Consider the following 23,678-nt stretch of genomic DNA (forward strand, 5'->3'; position numbering starts at 1 on the left):
TTTTGGTGCGAGACGTGACTATTTCTCTCGCCCTGCCCTCGTTGGGTTTTATCGGTGTCGTCTCTCTCAGCCTTTTCCTTCACTCTCCTACCGTCTCCTTTTACGAGTCGATGTGTATGTCTGCGTCATCGCCTCACCGCCGCTCTCCAAATCGCTCCTTGGCTTCCTCTTCCTCTCTCCCGTCGTCGCCCTAATCGAAGGTACGGCTACTTCGATTCGATCATCTTCTTTTCTTTAATCTTTACACGCACGGGGCTTCGATCTGTATCGCCGTTTCTTATGGAGTTTCGTTTTTGTTTATTTTCTTGGCCGGCAGGTTTCGGAAATAAGGCATATACTGAATCGCGATGGCGGGGCACCGGTCTGGTCTCCCGCTGCGGTTGCAGCAGATCTTGTCAGGCGGGAGGTCCGTCTCGCCGGTCCTGAAATTGGAGGCCGAGCCTGTGAGTTCTCCCTGAAAGAAACCCTCTGATTGCTTTGTTTCTTGCGCGTTAAGATTGTTAGTAGTCAGTTGTCTGTGGCGGAGTGGGATCATGATTTGAATGATTTTACGGGATCGAGTGATGAACTAGTTCTTAGGTTTTACTTTTTAAATGATTGTGAAATGCTAAAGTATTTATGCCTCTCTTGTTTCGTGCTTTTGCTCTTTTAAACTTGTTGGCTCTAATTGATTTGTATGAGTAGAAAATAATCGGTAATTGTATCAATTTTATTGCCTCTACAGATTAGTGTTTATGTGATCTGAAACCCTTTTAGTCGTCTTTCATCTTGGTCAGTGGAAACATGTTTGCATTGTGGTTGTACTAGGACCTAGTTTGTGTATGTCTTTTGGCATTAGGATGAGCAAAATCTAAAACTCTATGTTATTTATCATGGATCCAAATGCAAGACATTGTTGTAAGTTTCTCAATTCCAAATATTATCTAATTGGTTATCCTATGCCTTATGGAGATTTTTTTTTTGCTGCTTAGCATATGGTTTGAGTATTCACATTCTTAAAATTCTTGTTTACTCTTCATTTTTATGCAGTCTATGAAGGCCATTCTTTTGTTTTCTTTAATTGCAGAGGAAACTATCTGTTTCCAGGTCTCTCTTTTGTTTTCTTTGCTCGCAGAGGAAACTATATGTTTCCAGGTCTCTGTTATTTTGTCGACTCAACATTATGATAAATAAAAATATTTTTTCACTAACCAAATGAATTTTTTTCTATACAATGGATTATGTATACTATGGATTTTGGGCAATTTTTACTTGACCTGCTGCATAATGCACGAATGGTATGCATTAAAAAATATTTATATTGTTAAAGATCCTGAATATATGTATAAATAAGCACATTATTCAAGCTATTTAATCAGTATATAACACATAAAAATTTATAATAATATCAACCCTAGTCCTCTTAGTTGTTCTTCTGAGTGTTTTACCATCCCACCACACTTGTGGGGGCCAATAGTGTCCGATTCTTTGCAACCTATTTGGTGTCTATAAGGGTTGACACCATATGGTTTTAGCCGAAGCCCACAATCAACACCCATATAGAAATTTTCATACCTTTATTTAAATGTCAAAAAATAGTTGAGTTGATTGAAGTCGAAGGTGTGAGGGGATAGAATGAGACAAAAGAAAACTCTAGTTAATGTAATTAAAAGTGATTTAAGAAATCTGAATAATAGTAGTAATATAGTCTTGCATAGATTTTGATTTTTGATGGAGGAATGAGATTCATTTAGTCTGTGCCAATTAGTTGCGATTAACACAGCTTAATGATGCTGATGATTTGTAAACCTCCAAGTGTCAACTATGTATTGCATTATTGAATCTTTGATTGCTATTCCATGTTCTGAGATTGGATTTGATTGTTGATGTTTTCAGCACAGTAATGCATCATTTAAATTTGCAATATAGAAGATGCTATAATTTGTGGGTCGGGTATTTCAGATGAATTTAGTTCAGAACATTATTGATCACTTGTGTGGTGTATCTTTTTCGGACAATCACAATGTGTTTCCTATGAGAGAGGAAACATGGACAGAAACAATATGGCAGAAGGATTTCCCGATAAGATGCTTTTCATGTCAACTGAGTTCAAATTGAGCCCCCATAATTCATTTTTTTAAACTATTTTTTGATTTATGTTTTTAGTGTTTTCCAACAAATAAATTTTTAGGAAGCTCTACTTTCTTTTCTTCTGAGGAAATTAATGAAATATTTCCTTATCCTTTTCTTATTAATTTTTCCCACTGCCTTCTTTCTTTCCTTCCCTCATAGTGAACTGGATCTCTTAGATTGTGTAGGGTGGTAAAAAGGAAGTATGCGAACATTGTATGGAGGAATAATTTGCATTATATATACGGTGACAGACTGTAGTGTACAAAAATAATGTATGATTTATACGAGCAAAGGTGCAAACTGATAATAATAATTAGTCGAATAGGCAGACCAGGTAGAGATTTCATTCCATTCATGTTATGTTAGACAAAATTAACCTTTTCTAGGTTTGTCAACAAGTCGATATGGTTTCTGCCCAAAATGTGTAGTGCTACTTACTAATTATTCTGTACTTCAGATTGGACTTTTCACCAAAGAAATTGAGTATGACATTGTGAATGTATTAGCGACTTGAGACATTGTTCCTTGACTTGTCTGCCCATGTTTCTGTCTAGTGGCTAAGTACTCCCTCTGCGAATGTTTCTGTATATTATTTGGGAAAAGATACCTTTGTTATTATTACATGTTAGTTACCACAAAGAAAGCTATTTTGTCTATTTTCAAGCCATTATCAGAAAAGTAATTGTCACGGTTGACCATATACTTTCTGACCCTGAAACTTGTTTCTAATTGAAAGTTGTTTTATACAATTATCTTTTTTAAGCTCCAGCTTTTAAAAATAAACAAGGTGAAATCCATCCTAGTCATTGTCTTTTTTTCCTTGGATTGCTTCTCATGTCAGTTTATAAATATAGGACTAAGCTTGCTGCTGGAATAGTTAAGTAGATGTTTATATTAGGGGAGTTTAGTTTATAGTTGCACATTTAGAAATATTGGAATCATGCATATTATATATATGTGTGTATAGTCACATTCCATTTGTAGGAATGAAATAGGAATGAACTCCTGGAGAGATATAGTATGAGGTATTAGACTTTGCTTTTGAAACAACACCTTAGTGCAGGCTATCCACATGCTTGTGTTCTTATGTTTATTTGTATGTCTCATCTTTTTATGAGTGTAGAAGAATATCATTTGCCAATCTTATTTTACTCCCTATTCAATGTCTGTGAAGGTGCAAGTGCTTCAAGAGCTGACACACTTAAGTTGTTCAAACAATATTTCCTAGTATTATTTTACATGGCATTCAAGTGAACTCAAGTTCTTTTGATTGATTATTTAATTTTTGTCAATTTATTTCTATGTTAAGCTTGTCAGTTGGCTTACAATTCTACTATTTGGTATTTGCAGCCACCTAAGGTTAAAGCTTTCATTGATAGGGTAATTACTAGCCCATTACATGATATAGCCATCCCTCTTTCAGGCTTTAGATGGGAGTACAATAAGGTGCAGTATTTTTTTTTAAGTTAATTTTCAAATAGCGGTTTTTGTATCTATCTTAGTCTTTGATTTGATTTCAGGGAAATTTCCATCATTGGAGGCCGCTTTTTATGCATTTTGATACATATTTCAAGACATATCTTTCTTGCAGAAAAGACCTTCTCTTATCTGACAATATGTTGGAGGAGGATCCATTTCCTAAACATTCAGTTATGCAGATTTTAAGAGTCATGCAAGTTATCCTAGAAAATTGTCACAACAAGAGTTCGTTTGGAGGTCTAGAGGTGAATCTGAAGATCCAAGTTATTTATCTGTTGAATAACAATCTAATAATTTTCAGTTGTAATGGTATTTCATTGGTTTTATATTTCATTGATGTTTTCTAATGTGTTAATCATTTTATTGAATCAGCATTTCAAGCTTCTACTTGCATCTACAGATCCGGACATTCTTATAGCTACCTTAGAGACTCTTTCTGCTTTGGTGAAAATAAATCCATCCAAGATACATTTAGGTGGTAAACTGATTGGCTGTGACTCTATGAATAGCTGTCTTTTGTCTCTAGCACAAGGCTGGGGAAGCAAAGAAGAAGGCTTGGGTTTACATTCATGTATAGTGGCAAATGAGAGGAATCAGAATGAGGGATTGTGCTTGTTTCCTTCTGATGTCGGTGATAGATGTGATGGAACCCAACATCGGTTGGGTTCAACTCTGCATTTTGAATATGGCACAGCTTCATTAGCTACTGAGTCTGTCATTGAGGGAGTTAAATCATCCAGCATTTGTGTCATAGAGATGCCAGATATGCATCAAAGAAAGGATGATGATTTGAGCATTTTGAAACAGTGTGTTGAAGAGTTTAATGTACCTACTGAGCACAGATTCTCATTACTTTCAAGAATTAGGTATGCACATGCATTCCGATCTCCCAGAACCTTTAGGCTGTATTGCAGGATTAGCATTCTTGCATTCATTGTTTTAGTGCAGTCAAATGATGCTCATGATGAACTAACTTCTTTTTTTGCGAATGAACCCGAGTATACAAATGAACTCATCAAGCTTGTTCGTGCTGAAGATTCTGTGCCAGGAACCTTGAGGGCATTGGCTATGCTTGCTTTAGGAGCTCAGTTAGCAGCATATGCATCATCTCATGAACGAGCTAGAATATTGAGTGGTTCGAGCATTATATCTGGAAGTGGGAATCGCTTGATGCTGCTAAATGTGCTTCAGAAAACTATTACATCACTTAGCAACCCCAATGATCCTTCTACCCCTGTCTTTGTTGATGCTCTTCTACAATTCTTCTTACTTCATGTTTTATCTTCTTCAAGTTCTGGTAATGCTGTAAGGGGCTCAGGAATTGTTCCCCCTCTTCTACCTCTTCTACAAGATTCTGATCCAGCACATATACATATTGTCTCTTCTGCAGTTAAAACCTTGCAAAAGCTAATGGAATATAGTACCCCTGCTGTTTCTCTATTTAAAGATTTAGGTGGGGTTGAACTTTTGGCTCAGAGACTACAGATTGAAGTTTATAGAATTGTTGGCTCTGGCGAAGGTACTAGTGAAGTAGTGATCTCCACAGACACATTAAAGTCTGATGAAGATCATATGTACTTGCAGAAGCACCTTATCAAGTGCTTGCTCAAGGCATTGAGTTCTGCTACATACTCTCCAGCAAATGCTACAAGGAATCATTCCCACCATAACTGCCTGCTTGCTTCTTTATCCCTAATATTTAACAATGCAAATATGTTTGGTGGGGACATTTATTTTGCAGCAGTAACTGTTATGAATGAAATTATTCACAAGGACCCAACATGCTTCCCTGTTCTGAATGAGTTTGCTGTCCCAGACTCTTTTTTATCATCAGTGACATCTGGGATTCTTCCTTCTGCAAAGGCACTCATTTGTGTTCCTAATGGTCTTGGTGCTATCTGTCTTAATGGCAAAGGATTGGAGGCAGTGAAAGAAACTGCAGCACTGCGCTTCCTTGTTGAGACTTTCACGACAAGGAAATATTTGTTTGCAATGAATGAGGGTGTTGTTCTTCTGGCAAATGCTGTTGAAGAGCTTCTTCGTCATGTTTCTTCACTAAGAGGTATTGGGGTTGAGATAATTATTGAAATTATAAAAAAGCTTTCATCTATAGTGAATGATAAATCCAAGGAAACCACAGTGGATATGGATGAGAACACTGCCATGGAAACTGATTCTGATGAAAAAGCTAATGAGGGGCACGATTTGGTTAGTGCAATGGATATGGCCGCAGAAGGAACTAGTGATGAGCAATTTGAGCAGTTATGCATCTTTCATATAATGGTGTTAGTTCATCGAACAATGGAAAATTCTGAAACTTGCAGAATGTTTGTAGAGAAGGGGGGTATAGAAGCATTGTTAAAACTTCTTCAACGACCTAGCATCACACAGTCAACTGATGCAATGCCAATTGCTTTGCACATCACAGTGGTCTTCAAGGGTTTTACACAGCATCATTCTGCACCACTTGCTCGTTCATTTTCTTCCTCTCTTAGGGAGCACTTGAAGAAATCTCTGGATGAACTCAGTTCATTTTCTGCCCTGTCTTTGCAGGATTCCAAGTCTATGCAAGACAATGGAACATTCTTGTCTCTTTTTGTTGTTGAATTTCTCCTTTTCCTCACTGCTTCTAAAGATAACCGCTGGATTAGCGCATTGCTCACTGAATTTGGAGATTCTAGCAGGGATGTTCTAGAAGACATTGGGCATATCCATCGTGAAGTCCTGTGGCACATTGCTCTCCTTGAAGATTTAAAGACTGAAAGAGATGATGATTCTTCTAATGAGGTACATGTAGATTCTGGTACAATTGATTCTGAAGAGCAACGTTATAATACTTTCAGGCAGTATCTCGATCCATTATTACGAAGAAGAGTTCCTGGGTGGAGCATAGAATCTCAAATTTCTGACCTAGTTAACATATATCGGGATCTTGGACGTGCTTCCACTGGTTTACAAAGACATGGTAGAGATGGTTATTCAACATTGAGAGCCACATCCAGTTCCCGATCCCAGTCTGCAAATTCTTCAGATAGCAGCACTGCTAGTAAGACAGAAGATGCCAAGCAGAGATCTTATTTTTCTTTATGCCATGACATGATGAAGTCACTTGTTTATCATATCAACCATCTCTTTGTGGAGCTAGGGAAATCAATGCTTCTCACTTTGCGCCGGGAGAACAATCCCACTAATGTTTCCCCTTCCATTGTATCTGTTGGTAACACAGTTTCTTCAATTGTTTTAGGGCATTTGAATTTTAGTGGGCATTTGAGCTCTTCTTCAGATAGTGAGATTTCTGTATCAACAAAATGTCGATATCTTGGCAAAGTTATTGATTTTCTGAATGGGATTCTTTCAGATAGGCCGGAATCATCCAATCCCATTATGCTAAAATGCTTTTTTGGAAATGGTGTTATTGAGGCTGTTTTAACCACTTTCGAAGCTACTAGTCAGTTGCTTTTTACAATCAACAGGGTCTCTGCAGCTTCCCCGATGGAAATGGATGATAAATGTTATAAAGAAGACAAAGGAGACTCAGATAATTCATGGATATATGGGCCTTTGGCAAGCTATGGTACACTGCTGGACCATTTAGCCACATCTTCTTTCATCCTCTCTTCCTCAACGAAGCAGTTGCTTGAGCAACCAATCACAAATGGAACCATTTTATTTCCTCCAGATGCAGAAGCATTTGTCAGGTTGCTTCAATCCAAGGTCTTAAAAGCTATACTTCCCATCTGGGCCCATCATCAGTTTTCTGAATGCAATTTGGAGTTTGTTACTTCAATGATCTCCATTGTGCGACATATTTATATTGGGATTGAAGTCAGGAATGCCAGTACCAGTGGAGCATCTCATTTAGCTGGTCCACCACCTGATGAATCAGCTATATCATTGATTGTAGAGATGGGCTTTTCTCGTTCTAGAGCAGAAGAAGCACTGAGACAAGTCGGTACAAATAGTGTTGAAATTGCAACTGATTGGCTATTTTCACATCCAGAAGAGCCACAAGAAGATGATGAACTTGCTAGAGCTGTTGCCATGTCCCTAGGGAATTCAGACTCATCATCGAAGGTAGATGGAATTGCAAATTCTAATACCATTGACGAAGAAGAGGAAGTTGTCCAATTGCCACCAGTTGATGAAATCCTGTCGGTATCCATTAAACTCCTGCAAGCGAATGAACCTTTAGCCTTTCCTATAAGGGATCTTCTTGTCACGATATGCTCACAAAATGATGGTCAGCACCGGCAGAAAGTCCTCTCTCACATCATTGATCATGTCAACCATTCTTGTGTATCTTTAACTACATTAAGTGAGAATATGTTATCTGCACTTTTTCATGTCCTTGCTCTACTTCTTCATGATGATGTTAAGGCACGAGAAGTTGCCTACCAAGCTGGGCTTGTAAAGATTGCCATGGACCTGCTTTCTCGATGGAATCTTGACTCTCTAGATGGTGTAGAACCTCAAGTTCCAAAGTGGGTAACTGCATGTTTTCTTTCTGTCGATCAGTTAATGCAGGTGGATCCTAAGATGTCTCCAGGAATAGTTAATCTGGAACAAATGAAAAACAATATCCTTAATCCCCAGCATTCAATTGTGATTGATGAGCAAAAAGAAAAGAATTTTCAGTCTTCTCTAGCTTCAACTATGGGATTTTTGAACATGGAGGACCAGAAGAGGCTTCTGGAAATATGCTGCAGATGTATTCAGAATCAGTTACCTTGTGAGACAATACATGTGGTGCTGCAGCTGTGCTCTATGTTAACTAAGGTTCATCCAGTTGCTGTAAGTTTTCTTGAGGCTGGAGGTTTACAAGCTTTACTTAGTTTGCCTGCAAGCAGCTTATTTCCTGGGTACAGTAACGTGGCAGCTGTGATTATCCGTCACATTTTGGAAGATCCGAATACTCTTCAGCAAGCCATGGAATTAGAGATACGCCATAGCCTCATTGCAGCAACAAGCAGACATTCAAATGCAAGAGTCTCACCAAGAACTTTTGTTCAAAATTTGTCTATTGTTATTTCCAGGGACCCTGTGGTTTTTTTGAAAGCTGCACAAGCTGTATGCGGAATTGAAATGTTAGGTGACAGACCTAATGTAGTGCTATTGAAAGATCGTGAGAAGGAAAAGTCCAAGGCCAAGGACAAGGAGAAGACAGTTGAGAAAGACAAAATACTTGCAAGTGATGAAAAGACTACTGGGTTAGATGTGGCATCAGTGGTTCCTGGAAATGGGCTTGGTAAGCTATCAGAACCTTGTACAAAGAATACCAAGGCTCATCGCAAAACTCCACAGAGCTTTACCAGTGTAATTGAATACCTTTTGGATTTGATAGTGAAATTTGTCCCTCCAGTCACAAATTACCAAACTGATGCAAGTCCTGCTAGCACATTAGTTTCAGATATGGATATTGACTCAACTTCAGCTAAAGGAAAAGAAAAAGTCACTGATGTTTCATCTAAAGATGGCAAAATTAATTCACAAGAGGCTTTAGTATCTACTGCAAAAATTGTTTTTATTGTTAAGCTGTTGACGGAGATACTTCTCACTTATGCTTCATCAATTCATGTGTTACTTCGAAGAGATGCTGAATTCAGTAGTTCTCTTTCAAGGGGTTTAAATGGCAGTGTTAGTGGGGGCATCTTTCATCATATTCTTCTGAATTTTCTTCCTTACCCAGGAATTTCCAAGAAAGATAAAAAAACTGAAGGAGATTGGAGGCAAAAGTTAGCTACCAAAGCAAGTCAATTTTTGGTGGCATCATCTGTTCGTTCAACAGAAGGACGAAGACGGATTTTTTATGAAATAAGTAATGTGTTCAAAGACTTTGTTGATTCATCTAGTCATTGCAGGGCATCTGATTCACGTATTCATGCCTTTGTTGACCTACTTAATGATATCCTTGCTGCTCGTTCACCAACTGGTTCATATATTTCAGCAGAAGCATCAGTTACTTTTATTGATCTTGGGCTTGTTCACTCTTTAAGTCAGATACTTCAAGTGCTAGACTTGGACCATGCTGATTCACCGAAGCTCATCACAGGAATCATTAAGGTATTGGAGTTAGTGACAAAAGAACATGTTCATTCTGCCTACGTTAACACCGCAAAGGGGGACAACTCCCTGAAGCTGGCTTCTAGTGAGCATCAATTAGGTTCCTCTAATGATCAAGGGGATAGGTTTGAGGCCTTGGAAACAATGTCCCAACCTGATCACACAGAAGAGGTTCCCAACCAAAGGCAAACAGCTGGTGTTGTCCAAACCTATGGCAATGCCAGTTCTGTGTTGGATGATATGGACCATGATCGTGAAATGAATGGAGTTTTTTCTCGTGAAGCTGAAGATGATTTCATGCATGAAGTATCTGAAGATGGTACAGGCATGGATAATGGTGTTTCAAGTGTGGAAATCAGATTTGAAATACCACAAAATGTGGAAGATGATATGGGTGATGATGATGAGGATGAAGATATGTCAGGGGATGGAGAGGAAGTTGATGAGGATGATGATGAGGATGACGAAGAGAACAATGATTTGGAGGAGGATGAAGTTCATCAAATCTCGCATCCTGATATAGATCATGATGACCATGAGATCGATGATGAAGAGTTTGATGAAGATGTTTTGGAAGAAGAGGATGACGATGATGAAGATGATGATGGTGTAATACTCCGCTTAGAGGAAGGAATCAGTGGAATAAATGTTTTCGATCACTTTGAAGTTCTTGGCAGTGACAATTTTTCTGTAATGCCTCTTGACATATTTGGCTCTAGACGTCAAGGACGTACAACATCCATTTATAATCTTCTTGGAAGAACCGGTGATCACACTTCTCTTCATCTTGAACATCCATTATTGGAGGAGCCTTCTTCTTTTAGACATCTAGTTCACCAGAGACAATCAGGTAAAATATCTGGCCTCCAGTTTTTGGTTGAGTTGATGTTTCACCCTTTTACCTCTAATTAATGTTGCTTATCCAACAACTATTTTATTCTTATGATAGGATACCAATTTGTCAACTTTGTAGTTCAAGAAGTATTAGTGTCATTTCATGCTCACATTTATGAACTTTCATTTTCAGAAAATACAGTGGATATAGCTTTCTCAGAAAGAAATCAGGAGAATACATCATACAGAATGGATGCTATCTTCCGTACATTGAGGAATGGACGACATGGACATCGCTTCAGTATGTGGTTGGATGATAATCATCGACGTGGTGCATCTACTGCTCCTGCAGTGCCTGAAGGTATTGAAGAACTGCTTGTTTCCCAATTACGACAGCCTACACCGGCACAAGATCAAAATATACAGACTAGTCTGCAAGGAAAACATGAACCAAGCCAGTTGCAAACATCAGAGGCTGAAGTTAAGGATGAAATAGAAGCAAGGAGTACTGAGAATATTGTTATGCCTTCACAAGCAATAGATGTCTCTCCTAATACCGGTATTGTAGCCTCCAATGGCGATTCAATTCAAGACACTGGAGTATCTGGTGCATGTGAGCAAGTGACAGAAATGCAGTATGAACGGGCTGATGCTGTTGTCAGAGATGTTGAAGCAGTGAGCCAAGCAAGCAGTGGCAGTGGGGCAACAATAGGTGAAAGCCTTCGTAGTTTGGAAGTCGAAATTGGGAGTGTGGATGGTCATGATGATGCAGACAGGCAAGGTCCTGTTGATAGACTTCCTTTGGGTGATTTACAGCCAGCAACTAGGCTGAGAAGGTCATCAGGAAACTCAATCCCGGTTAGTGGTCGTGATACATCTCTGGAGAGTGTCAGTGAGATTCCACATCAGAATGAAGAAACTGATCGGGATGCACTTCAGACGGAACAACCAACAGGCAATGTTGATACAGATAATATAGACCCCACATTTTTGGAGGCTCTTCCTGAGGAATTGCGAGCTGAAGTACTTTCATCACGGCAGAATCAGGTTTCACAGGCTTCAAATGAGCAGCCTCAAACTGATGGAGATATTGATCCTGAATTTCTTGCTGCACTTCCACCTGATATTAGGGAGGAGGTCTTAGCACAACAACGTGCTCAAAGACAACAAGAATCACAACAACTAGAAGGCCAACCAGTTGAGATGGATGCTGTGTCTATAATTGCTACACTTCCTTCAGATGTTCGAGAAGAGGTGAACTTTGTTTCAGACTGTTAGATGTTCTATCTTCAAGCATTTCGTTATGCAGTTATATCTGTGAATTTATTTCTCATGATATTTTGTAAGCATTTTCCTTCATGTTAGGTACTTTTAACCTCGCCTGATACTTTGTTGGCCACACTAACCCCTGCACTTGTTGCCGAAGCAAATATGTTGCGTGAAAGGTTTGCCCATCGTCATCATACTGGAGGACTCTTTGGCATAAGTTCTAGAAGTCGACGGGGTGAGTCTTCTAGGCATGGAAATACTATTGGGTCTACTATGGACCGAAATATTGAGGTCGCTGCTCGCAGATCTATAGTTGGAAAACTAATTGAGACTGATGGTGTTCCCCTAGTTAGCATCAATGATCTAAAAGCAATGATCAGATTGTTACGGATAGTTCAGGTGGTTGCTTGTGTCTTCTAACTTGCTTTTCTATTACGTTTTACATGCTGACAGTTTGATGTTTTACTTGCAGCCTTTGTATAAAGGTCAACTACAGAGGCTTTTCTTGAATCTATGTACTCATCACGAGACAAGAACTTATTTGGTGAAAGTTTTAATGGATATGCTAATGCTGGATCTACGGGGACCCACTAACACTTCAGTTGAATACACTGAATCCCCATTTAGGTTGTATGGGTGTCAGAGTTATGTCGCATATTCCCGTCCTCAATTTTATGGTGGTAATGTTTTAATTGCAGCAGTATATTAGTTTGATGACCTGTCATGAGACCTTAATGATTCAGTTATATCTTGTTAACATGTTATATGTTCCTCTGCTACAAAACTGGGGGGGGGGGGGGGGATTTCCTTAAAACTGATCAATTAACTTTTTTGAAATATGACTGTTTCACATCTGCTAATCAAAAGCATTGTCATGATTTATGATCTGTTTCACAATCACTATCTTCTTGGATATACAGGAGTGCCTCCATTAGTGTCTCGCCGTATTTTGGAGACTCTGGCCTACTTGGCAAAAAATCATCCAAATGTATCGAAGCTCCTATTGCATCTTGCATTACCATGTTCACCTACAAGTGTACCTGAAGTATCGGACAAGGGACACGGGAAAGCTGTTCTGATGGAGGAAGATAAATCTGAGGTTAAAACAGGAGCTTTTGCTATCGTGTTGCTTCTTGGGCTCTTGAATCAACCATTGTACATGAGGAGTGTTTCTCATCTGGAACAGGTACCTACTACATAGAAGGTCCAGTGGTCTTATTACTATTTTGCAAGTACTGACTAACTGAGCCATTGCTTTTCAGTTGTTAAATCTCATTGAGGTTGTTATTGACTCTGGCCTGTCAAACAAACCTGAAGCATCAACTGAGCTACAATCTGCTTCTGACATTATGCAAGACACACCAGTTAATGCTGATGCTGTTGTGTCTTCAGCTAAAGAGGATATTAAATCAAGGAAAAGTGAGGATTCTAAAAAGGCTTCTACTTCTGGTACAAACAACAAAAACAATATAAGTGATATTTTATTGAGCATTCCAGAAGGAGAGCTTCGACTTCTCTGCTCTTTGCTCGCACGTGAAGGGTACAGTTTTCTTGTTTATTTGCCTTTACACTTAGTGGTTAGTCATTTCTGTGACAATAATTCTAAATAAGTTTGTTAGAACCTGATTTTGTTTTGTGAGATCCTATGATGCATCATGAGGAACAATTCAACTTACTGAAAGAGGACGCGTATTATTAATTGAAAGAAGATCTAATTCAAGGGATCCTATTCCCTTTAATAGGCTGGTAACAAGATCAAATCTCCGTAAAAATATGACATAGTTACCTAACAAATTTAGTTTTTTTTTTTTGAAAATATCCAAACAAACTTTAAAAAAAATAAATTTAAACAAACTCCTAAATAAATCTAAACAATCTTTTAAAGAAACCCTATGCCATTTTCCCACACCAAGAAGAATTCAACTTATCAAGTAGAGAGCCAGATGGTCTGTTAAGTTTTACAATGCCTCATAAAAATGTGGAATGGATAACAAAGGGTGCATCCGTGGAAGATGACTTTGGTGCCTCTTGTTCAATCTTAGCAAATAAATTGAGCGTTGTGCATTGCAGTTCTTTTATGATCCATGTATTTTCTATATTTGCATCTTGTATATGTGGAATACCAAGTTGAACTAATGTTTAATACAGGAGGGAAGTCAACAATAAACATTAAGATGTATTTTTCTCATAATGCGGAAATACCAATGTAGTGACTATAAAGATTCTTCGGGTGATTTTTTGGAGACCACTCAGGGTGGATGCGAATAAGGATTGTAATCTTTAATTATGTGTGGATCTTTGTGAACCTTATAAAATTCATTGGTATGTATTCCTTAGTTTTCTTAGAAGTGTAGAAGGTGGTAGATAATGGAACAACTAGTAAAGGAACCAAATTGACTGAGTGATGAGCTTTAGACCTACAGAGTATCGCGAATGGACTTTTACCTATAGAATGATTTACATAATTATTATAAGTAAACTCCGCAATTGGTATTATAGAATTCTAAATCATTGGTTTTTCCTACAAAATACCTTAGCAAAATCCTAAGTAGATTTTCAGTTTGAGCATCGATATTGTGGATCAAACGTGATGAGAATTTGAGTTGGATTCTAAACAGCTTCTATAGGATCTTTCAAAAATAGCTTACAAATTTAACATCTGTATTTATTACAATCAATCAATATGTGTAACCCATGCAATAGAACAACCTTTATAAAGAACAATTTAGTTATATGAGATGCATCGTTAGTGTTATTGCAGGAATGCAATGCGCCGTTTTAAAAACCCTGTCTTGTTGTAGTTATGACTTCGATTGGTTCAAGGGAGTCAACAAAGTCAATGTTGTTGTCTTTCCAACAGATATCTTTTTTCAACATTAAGAATACATAGGCAACGAAAGGACTCATGCTTTCTTTAATAAAGTTTTTCTCTGTAGGAGTTCTTCGATCTAGTTATTTAGTTCAGTGTGTTCTCAAGATTCATATGGTAGTATGGGAGTTTTGACAAATGTGATCCATAAATGAGGTCTATTTTATGTTGAATCGTGCACAAGGGTGGCAGTTCCTTGGCTATGGTTTTCTTACTCTCAGGGATGGTCTTCAAGATACAACCTTAAGTGAAGGAATCGCCTTGATGGGGACCTTGGTTGGTTGGTGTGGCAGTCGTGGTTCGTTGCAGGTCACCAGTGGTGTGTAGACATGTTAGGGCTATGCAGTGAGCAGGATCAAGGGTGGTGCAAGGCTCTCAGAGGCGGTGGTGGTTGGTGATGCTTGCAGCAAAGAAGGCGGCTGTTGGCAATGCGCTGCGGCTGGCATGCAGAGACAACAAGGTGGGAGTGGCTTTTTGGATGGAACTCTGGATGGGAGATTTGGTGGCATCGAGCACTCGAAGGGAAAGGAGTAGTGAATTGGGAATTCACACATCTAGAAATTAGAGATTGAATTAGGAATTCAGCTCTGTACCAATTGATGTAGCATGAGAGACAACTCAACTCATCAAAAGAGAAAAATATTTATTAATTGAAATATGATCATACTAGAGATATTCTAGGCAGCCAATGAGATGTATTCTTCATAGAAATATAACTTAGTTATCTGAAAACTAACAAATTCATTAAAATATATAAATAACATTATTTTTAAAATCTAAAGAAACACTCAAATGAATCTAAAAAACATTTTATGTCACCCTGTGCATTTCTCATGACTTTAGCTTTTGAGATAATGATTTACCCTGGCACATCACGCTCATATTTCCTTGATTTTGTGCCATATGAAAGTAGACAAAAAGATTGTGTTTTCAATGCCAATTAAACCTGACTACTGCTCAAGGATTCAACTTGTTTATGAAGCGTTACACTTTCTTGGAGGTTTTAGAGTGTTTTTTCTTTGCAGATTATCTGATAATGCATACAATCTTGTTGCTGAGGTCTTAAAAAAAGGTGGTGGCCAATGCTCCAACGTATTGTCATTTATTCACTACAGAGCTTGTCAATTCAGTGCGAAATTTAAGTATTTATGCCATTAATGAACTTAACTTATATGACGATGCGGAGAAAGCACTTCTCAGCTCATCTTCTATTAATGGAACTGCAATCTTGAGAGTTCTGCAGGCCTTGAGCTCTCTTATTGCTACATTGCATGAAAAGAAGGGCCCAGTTTCATTCCCTGACAAAGACAATATTAATGCTCTTTCTCATGTATGGGATATAAATTCTGCACTTGAACCTTTGTGGCTAGAGTTGAGCAATTGCATAAGCAAAATTGAGATCTCTTCAGGATCTCCATCAGAGCCCGAATCTATTTCAGGAAATTTGGCATCGACAAGTACAGTTGTAGTACCACCGCTTTCTGTTGGTGCCCAAAACATCTTGCCATATATTGAGTCATTCTTTGTGACATGTGAAAAGTTGCGTCCTGGGCAATATGAAACTGTTCAAGATTTTGTTACTGCGGCAACTGACATTGAAGATGCAACTACACCAACTGCCCAAAAATCATCTTGTGGGCCATGTACAAGCACTGATGAAAAACAGGTTGTTTTTGTTAGGTTTCTGGAGAGGCATAGGAAGTTGTTAAATTCATTCATTCGTCAGAATCCTGGTTTGCTTGAGAAGTCATTTTCTCTTATGCTGAAAATTCCACGATACATTGACTTTGACAATAAACGGTCTCATTTTCGATCAAAAATAAAACATCAACATGATCATCATCACAGTCCTGTTAGAATTTCAGTGAGAAGAGCTTACATATTGGAGGACTCATATAACCAATTGCGAATGCGCTCGCCACAAGATTTGAAGGGAAAATTAACTGTCCATTTTCAAGGTGAAGAAGGTATTGATGCCGGTGGACTTACTAGGGAATGGTATCAGTTGCTTTCCCGGGTAATTTTTGATAAGGGTGCCCTTCTTTTCACAACTGTTGGCAATGAATCAACATTCCAACCAAACCCCAATTCAGTTTACCAGACGGAACATCTTTCATATTTTAAGTTTGTTGGGCGAGTGGTGAGTGATTTATTATTATTATTATCCTTTTCAAGTTTTTTTTGTTGTGATCACTAACATTGTCTAATTTTGCAGGTCAGTAAAGCACTCTTTGATGGTCAGCTCCTTGATGTCCATTTTACAAGGTCATTTTACAAACACATTCTTGGTGTAAAGGTTACTTATCATGACATTGAGGCTGTTGATCCAGATTACTATAAAAATCTGAAGTGGATGCTTGAGGTATCCTGAAGTTCCTTGAGCATTTTGGTGTTCTTTTACTGCATCAACATCTTCATTCTTTGATGTTTCATGATTCTTCTATTTTTCAAACTTTTTGATCTTTCATTTATTTTATTTGCCATATTGCAGAATGATATAAGTGAGGTATTGGATCTTACTTTCAGTATGGACGCTGATGAGGAAAAACTGATATTGTATGAAAAGGCTGAGGTAAATTCCATTATTTTTTCCTTTATAATCATGTACTCCCATTATCTTTTATGTTAAGTATGTACAGTATGGGTATCATATAACCTGTTTGTTTTGAAACTAATTTTCTAGGAAATTAACTAAAATACATGGAAGACTATGACTCTTAGAGTAGCCTGTGCTTACCTAAAGATGTGCAATAGTAAATAGTTCAATGGATGTGATCTTGTCTTTTAATTATAAACTGAATGTATGTCTTGTTTTTAAATTTTTCTGAACTGTAGTTTGTCCCTTTTATGTACCAATCTATCCTGAGCTGTATATATACTTCTTTTCTTGTGCATAGGTCTTTTACTAAATTATACATTCTTGGTGGAAAAGCTTGTACAGGGAACCTTAAAATAATACACTAGATGCCTGTTTGTTATACATTTCTCTTTCCTATTTATGATGTGTCGATTGGGTGCATTTATATGCTAATTTTTGCTTTTCAAGTCAGAATTATTGTCCTTTACTAAATCTGTGAGACTTGAGAAACTTTAGACCGTCTTTTACTAGTTTGAAGTTGAATCCCCTCACGTCTTAAACCTTTTAATTCATTAAATAAATTTTTGTTTCTTGTTTTAGGGGGACAATATATCTTTCTGACATGTTCTTATATGCTTATATTGCAGGTAACTGATTCTGAGTTGATTCCTGGTGGGAGAAATATTCGGGTCACTGAAGAAAACAAACACGAATATGTTGATCGTGTTGCTGAACATTTGCTAACCACTGCAATTAGGCCTCAAATAAATGCATTTATGGAAGGTTTTAATGAGTTGATACCCAGGGATCTGATATCTATTTTCAATGATAAAGAATTAGAATTATTAATAAGTGGACTGCCCGATATTGATTGTGAGTTGATGTTTGATGTGTTTTAGAGTTCCCACAGATATACTTTCCTTATACACTTCTCTCATTCCTATTTTGTTTCACTTGTGACAGTGGATGACCTGAGAGCAAATACTGAATATTCTGGCTATAGCAATGCGTCCCCTGTAATTCAATGGTTTTGGGAAGTCGTTCAGGGCTTCAGCAAAGAGGACAAGGCCCGATTCCTTCAATTTGTAACTGGCACCTCAAAGGTAGGTTCTTTGGCTAGATAAATGATAGTTGCTTGTATATGAAACTTTGTCCTTAAAGTAGTAGACAAATAATTTATAGGAAATTTTGCTTAAGTTTCTAGTGTTAGTTGACCTCAAAGGATCCAATATTTTGTTGTATGGTGGATTCCTTCTTATAAGCACCAGTAGGATTGCCTTGTTTGAAGCAAGTGATGCGACCATGTGTTTCTGCTAATTGGTATAAAACAAATTGATGTACAAGAAAATACCATGCTTGAAAGTGAGTCCATTTGTCTAGGCTTTCATTGTTGTTGTATGGAGCCTAGGAGCTCTTGCTTCTAAGTCCTGAAAAGAGCTTACTGGATTCTGTCTATGATGTCCAATGTCTCTTGCTAGTAATCCCGTCTATTCTTCAAATCCCTATAGTTGTTGCTTTCTCGGTGGAATTATATATATGTTTGTTTCATATCCGCAAATTATGTTTGTGTCCCGCTATACGATACTTGTCTAACAGTTCATGGCCACATTGCTTACCCTTTATTGGCTAGCATGAACTTGTTTGGTATACACTAATTTCTTCTTGTTGCACACCAAGGGCAGACACTGATCTTTCTTTTCCGGCTGGTTGATAGTCAATAAGATTCTTAAATGCATGCTAACGTGTCAAGTTTGAAGTTACCTTTGGGTTTCATTGTATGAAATCTGTATTTTTGAGTTTGAGATACAAAACAATGGATAGTGTGGATTGTGATTTGTTGCAAGATTGCTTATCATACTAAATCAGATTATTTCGTTATTAATCAAAGTATTTCCAATTATAGAAACTATTTGTCAAATAGTTAGAATAAAATATAGTTATAATTTGTTCCCAATTATACTAAATCTGTAAACATTCTGACACCATCTAAAACTATCAGTTAGCCAAATAGTGGAAGCAATTTAAGTGGAAGGTCTGAGGGGGATATTGCCTACCCCAGACAGTTGGGAATACTAAATCTTTGGCTGATGAAGATGTGTTACAAGGAATCATTGATATAGGGATTATGACTTCATCATTTTCATTTTGTGTGTGTGACTTAATTTCTTTAGCATTTTATTTTCTATGGTTGTTTGTATTCAACAGCAGTTTGTTACTGTAAATAACACTCATCTAATGTTTCTTTTGTACATTTTCATGTCTCAACTAGTTGACTTTTTTATTTCTTCTTTCCTAATATCTTTTACTCTAATAGGTGCCACTGGAAGGATTTAGTGCTCTTCAAGGAATCTCAGGCTCTCAGCGGTTTCAGATTCACAAGGCATATGGAAGCCCGCACCATCTGCCTTCAGCTCACACTTGGTATGATATTTTTTCCCATTATAGCATGTATAGTTTAAAAACAAGAAAATAGGCTAGATACGAGACACTATTGAGTATTTTATGATTCTTTTTAGGAAGAAAACCACTCCATATTGTCTTTATCAAATTATAGGCAAAGTGCTGATCATTCTACATAGGTATACTTGGTATACAATATAGGATATTGTTGGTAGAGAACAACAACAACAATAACCAAGTTTTTATCCTATTAAGTGAGCTATATGGATGTTTTTACGCCATTGGACTCAATCTTCTACTATAATTTTATCATTGCCAATCAAATCTTTCTTTGACCTTTTTTTCTGTTAATGTATGTATTTATCATAGTCTCACATTGCCTAACTGGGATATTTATTAGTGGCCTAAGTATATGTTATAGTATCTTAAACATGTTTCTAAGAGTTTTCCCTTAATAAATGCAATTCTAACTTTCTCTTTAATATTCTCATTTCTTATTATATCTATCCTCGTATGTTCGCACATCCACTTTAACTTTTTTATCTCCATGATTATCATCTTCTGTTCGTGTGTTCGATTCATAACTTAACATTTAACTCCATATAATATAACAATTCTAACTCTCATTTTGTAAAATTTTCCTTTAAGTATTAGAGGTATTTTACAATCATAAAAAACACCTGATGCACTTCTGCTTTTATTCTATGTAAAACATGTCTATTAATGTCTCAATACTTTTACAAAAACAAACCTAGATACTTAAAGCTCTTTGTTACACATAACTTGTCAATTCGTATCCTAACAAATTACCTTGTTACATCTACTACTACTAAATTTAAATTTTTTATAGTTTGTTGTATTCTACTAAGCTAAAAACCTTCTATTTCTAGTGTTTCCTATTAAAATTGACACTTAACATTTACTCATTCACATGATTTATCAACCAAAATAATATCACCTGCAAATAACATGCACCATGATAACACGTCTTGGATGTATATAGCGAGTTCATCCACGACTAATATGAAAAGATATAAATTTAGAGTTGATCGTTAATGTGACCATATCTTTATGAAACACTTCGGTTAATCTGCCTAAAGTTTTTATTCTTGTTATTACATCTTTATAGACATCCGCAATTATTTTAATATACACTACACTAATACATTCTCTGTATAATTTCTTTCGAGAATATGTCATAATCTTTTTTAAGGTCAATAAATATCATGTATAAATCTTATTTCTTTTCTCGATACTTTTCAATCAATTGTCTGAGAAGATATAGCTGCTATCGCTAATTTTTTAGGCATGAATTCATATTGATTTTTGATTACCTTGGTCTCTTTCCTAAATTTTTTCTCTCTTTTCTAAAGTTTCATGGTATTACTCATTAGTTTAAAGCTTCTATAATTCGCATAATTTCGTATATCTTCTTTGTTTTCATATCGGGGATTAGAGTACTTACCCTCCATTGCCGAGGCATTTTGTTCCTTTTTAATATCATAATTGAATAACTTCGTAAGTCATTTAATACTCTGCTCTTCTAGGCATTTTCATACCATTATTGGAATATCATTTAATTCAATTGTTTTTCATTTTGTATCCCATTTAAAGCCTTTTCTACTTATGAAATTTAAATTTTTATCAAAAAATTTAAATTTTAAATTTCTATAGTCCTCTAACTTAAATTTCTTAAGCTAAATTGGTCACTTAAAATTTGATGAAAATATCTCTTCAAGCACTCTTTCATTTTTTCCTCTTTCATTAGTACACTTGACTTCATCTTTGGTGCATCTTATTTGGGAAAAATCCCTTGTTTTCCTCTCTAATTTTCGTTAATCTATTGATGTTCTTTTTTCCTTCTTTTGTATCAAGCTCCTAATACTTGTGCTTTTGCTCTCTCCCTAAAGATACTTTATTTCAATCCTTTAACTTCCACTAGTTCATCATAAAAGTTATACATAGTTATTATAAGTTCATATGTTTTCACAAAATCCAGTATAGATTTTCCTTCATTTATTCTTTCAAAACCACAACTCTCATGCACTCTATTATTTCTTACTTCTATATATCTATTTAAATCTCCTCCTATTAAAATCATCTCGTTTGTGTTAAATTTTTTGTACTACCTCATCCATGCCTTTCTAAAACTTTTGTTTGATGTTTCATCTAATTAGTACATATATGTTAATAATATTAATAATTATTTTTGCTACCTAATTACTCTTACTATTTCGTCTCTTAACAAACTATATACAATAATACCTATACCATTTCTCATTTTACTCTCTTCTGTGTATCATAATTTAAAATCTGAGTTCTCTATTATCTTTGGTTTCTCCTCTACCCTTTTGTAAACATAAAAATATTAATTATTTTCTTAATTATCATATTTACTATCTCCAATACTTTGCTAGTGAACGAACGTTTTTATGTTTCATGTTTAAAATTTAAGACAATTGATATTACTATAATGTCTCTTCTTATCCAATTCAGGATGTGAGAACTCTTGATTATTTAACACTATATCTAAGTTATCATAGAGATATAATTGTCTTTATTGAGACATTGTAGTCGGATCCCGCAATGGTTCCTTATAGGGAATAACCTAACATTAACTTAATAGTTTGATAAATTTATACATAAGATTAGTCTATCTTTTATACTAGCAGACAACCTGGCATATTCCTCTTCTTTTATCCGGGTTTGGGACTAGCCATAATGAAGTTTATTGTCGGTTGATATGAATAAATTTATAATCAGGTTGATATGAATAAATATATTCTATTCTGTTATGGAATTTCTTTGTTGGTACCGCTAGGCCAGTTAGATGTATGTTTGTTGTCAAGGATAGCTAGTTGTCCATTCTAGGTGACGGAATAAATGATTAACCAAATAAATGATTAACCAACAGCGAATTCACTATGCTTGGGATTAGCTCCACTTAAATATATATATTCATCTACGAATCTAGTATTAACGAGTTGCATTTTTTTTTTTCTCTGATTGACATTGTTGATTCTTTTTGTTTTGTTTTCTCGTGGTTTACTGATCAGGTGAATTCTATCCTAAGTCTGTCTTATGGTCTTTGTACATTGTACTTGTGCAGCTTCAACCAATTGGACCTGCCTGAGTACACCTCAAAAGGACAGTTACAGGAGAGGTTACTTCTCGCTATCCATGAAGCGAATGAAGGGTTTGGCTTCGGTTGAGAGTGGGAAGGAAGGTGTGCACTTGTACAGATAGGTGTATTCAACAGGGTATTCAAAGCCAACTCTCTCCTTGCCGAGGGTCTGAAATGTGGTTTCTTGGTCGCACTTATGGAGTAGGACTTCCTGAAATTGGAATTCAACCTTGAAGTTGACACCTTATGATTTGTGAGAGAAACCCATATATGATATACCACCCTATCTCCAGGCTGATGTTGCAGGTTGTGGATGTGGCAGGCGTCCGAATCCCCGGTGACTGCAAGTCAAATCATCTTGCATGACGTCTCCTTTGCTAATTTTGTTTCTTTTTTCCATATTATTTTTTAGTACAACTTTTGTACTCAAAAAACAGCAAAGCTCTCTTGGATATTTGGAACAGATTGTGAATGGCAACATCTTGTTATTTAGTAAAATGCATCCTTTTCTTCCGAATCATCAACGTTCTGAATTGTAGATGTTCTTTTTTGATTAATTATTTAAAAAGTATTCCGATCTTGTGATTTTTGCCAAATTTATTTCTAAATTCACCTAAACAGTTACGCGCCTTATCTGTCCATTTAAAAAAACAAATCAGATTACTTCTTTTATGATTTGATTGGTTGATGTCTTGTCCAAACAACCAAATGTCTCACAAATAAAACTGCATCCTTTTAAACCAGTAAGGCTTTTTTGTCTTTTAGTTCTCACTGCATATATGCTATATGGTTCTTTAAATATTTGAGTTTTCGTTTTTTACTTCGTTTTCATATAGTTGACTGTTATTTAAATTATTTAGAGGGCAGAATATTTTTCAACCCTCATGTCTCTCTTTTATATATATATAAGTTATGACAGAATTTGCTACAGGAATATACTAATTAAACTTGGA

At 36.5% G+C, this 23,678-nt stretch overlaps 1 protein-coding gene across 1 annotated transcript; it reads left to right on the top strand.

The window, feature by feature from the left end:
- The first annotated feature begins 15 nt into the window (after positions 1-15).
- On the top strand, positions 16-23,223 carry LOC141841502 (E3 ubiquitin-protein ligase UPL2-like). Its single transcript, XM_074729674.1, is given in 18 exon segments — positions 16-200; positions 317-443; positions 3,463-3,558; positions 3,633-3,836; positions 3,964-10,501; positions 10,679-11,739; positions 11,851-12,153; positions 12,227-12,434; positions 12,675-12,940; positions 13,017-13,294; positions 15,649-15,688; positions 15,690-16,763; positions 16,839-16,985; positions 17,115-17,195; positions 17,849-18,074; positions 18,165-18,304; positions 19,516-19,622; positions 22,711-23,223. Coding segments are annotated over 17 exon segments (10,968 nt in total). The 5' UTR covers positions 16-200; positions 317-347; the 3' UTR covers positions 22,814-23,223.
- The last annotated feature ends 455 nt before the right edge of the window (positions 23,224-23,678 follow it).

This window comes from Curcuma longa, chromosome 11, assembly GCF_044706935.1.
Source record: "Curcuma longa cultivar G26 ecotype Majalengka, Jawa Barat chromosome 11, ITB_CL_G26_1.1, whole genome shotgun sequence".
Lineage (NCBI taxonomy): Eukaryota > Viridiplantae > Streptophyta > Magnoliopsida > Zingiberales > Zingiberaceae > Curcuma > Curcuma longa.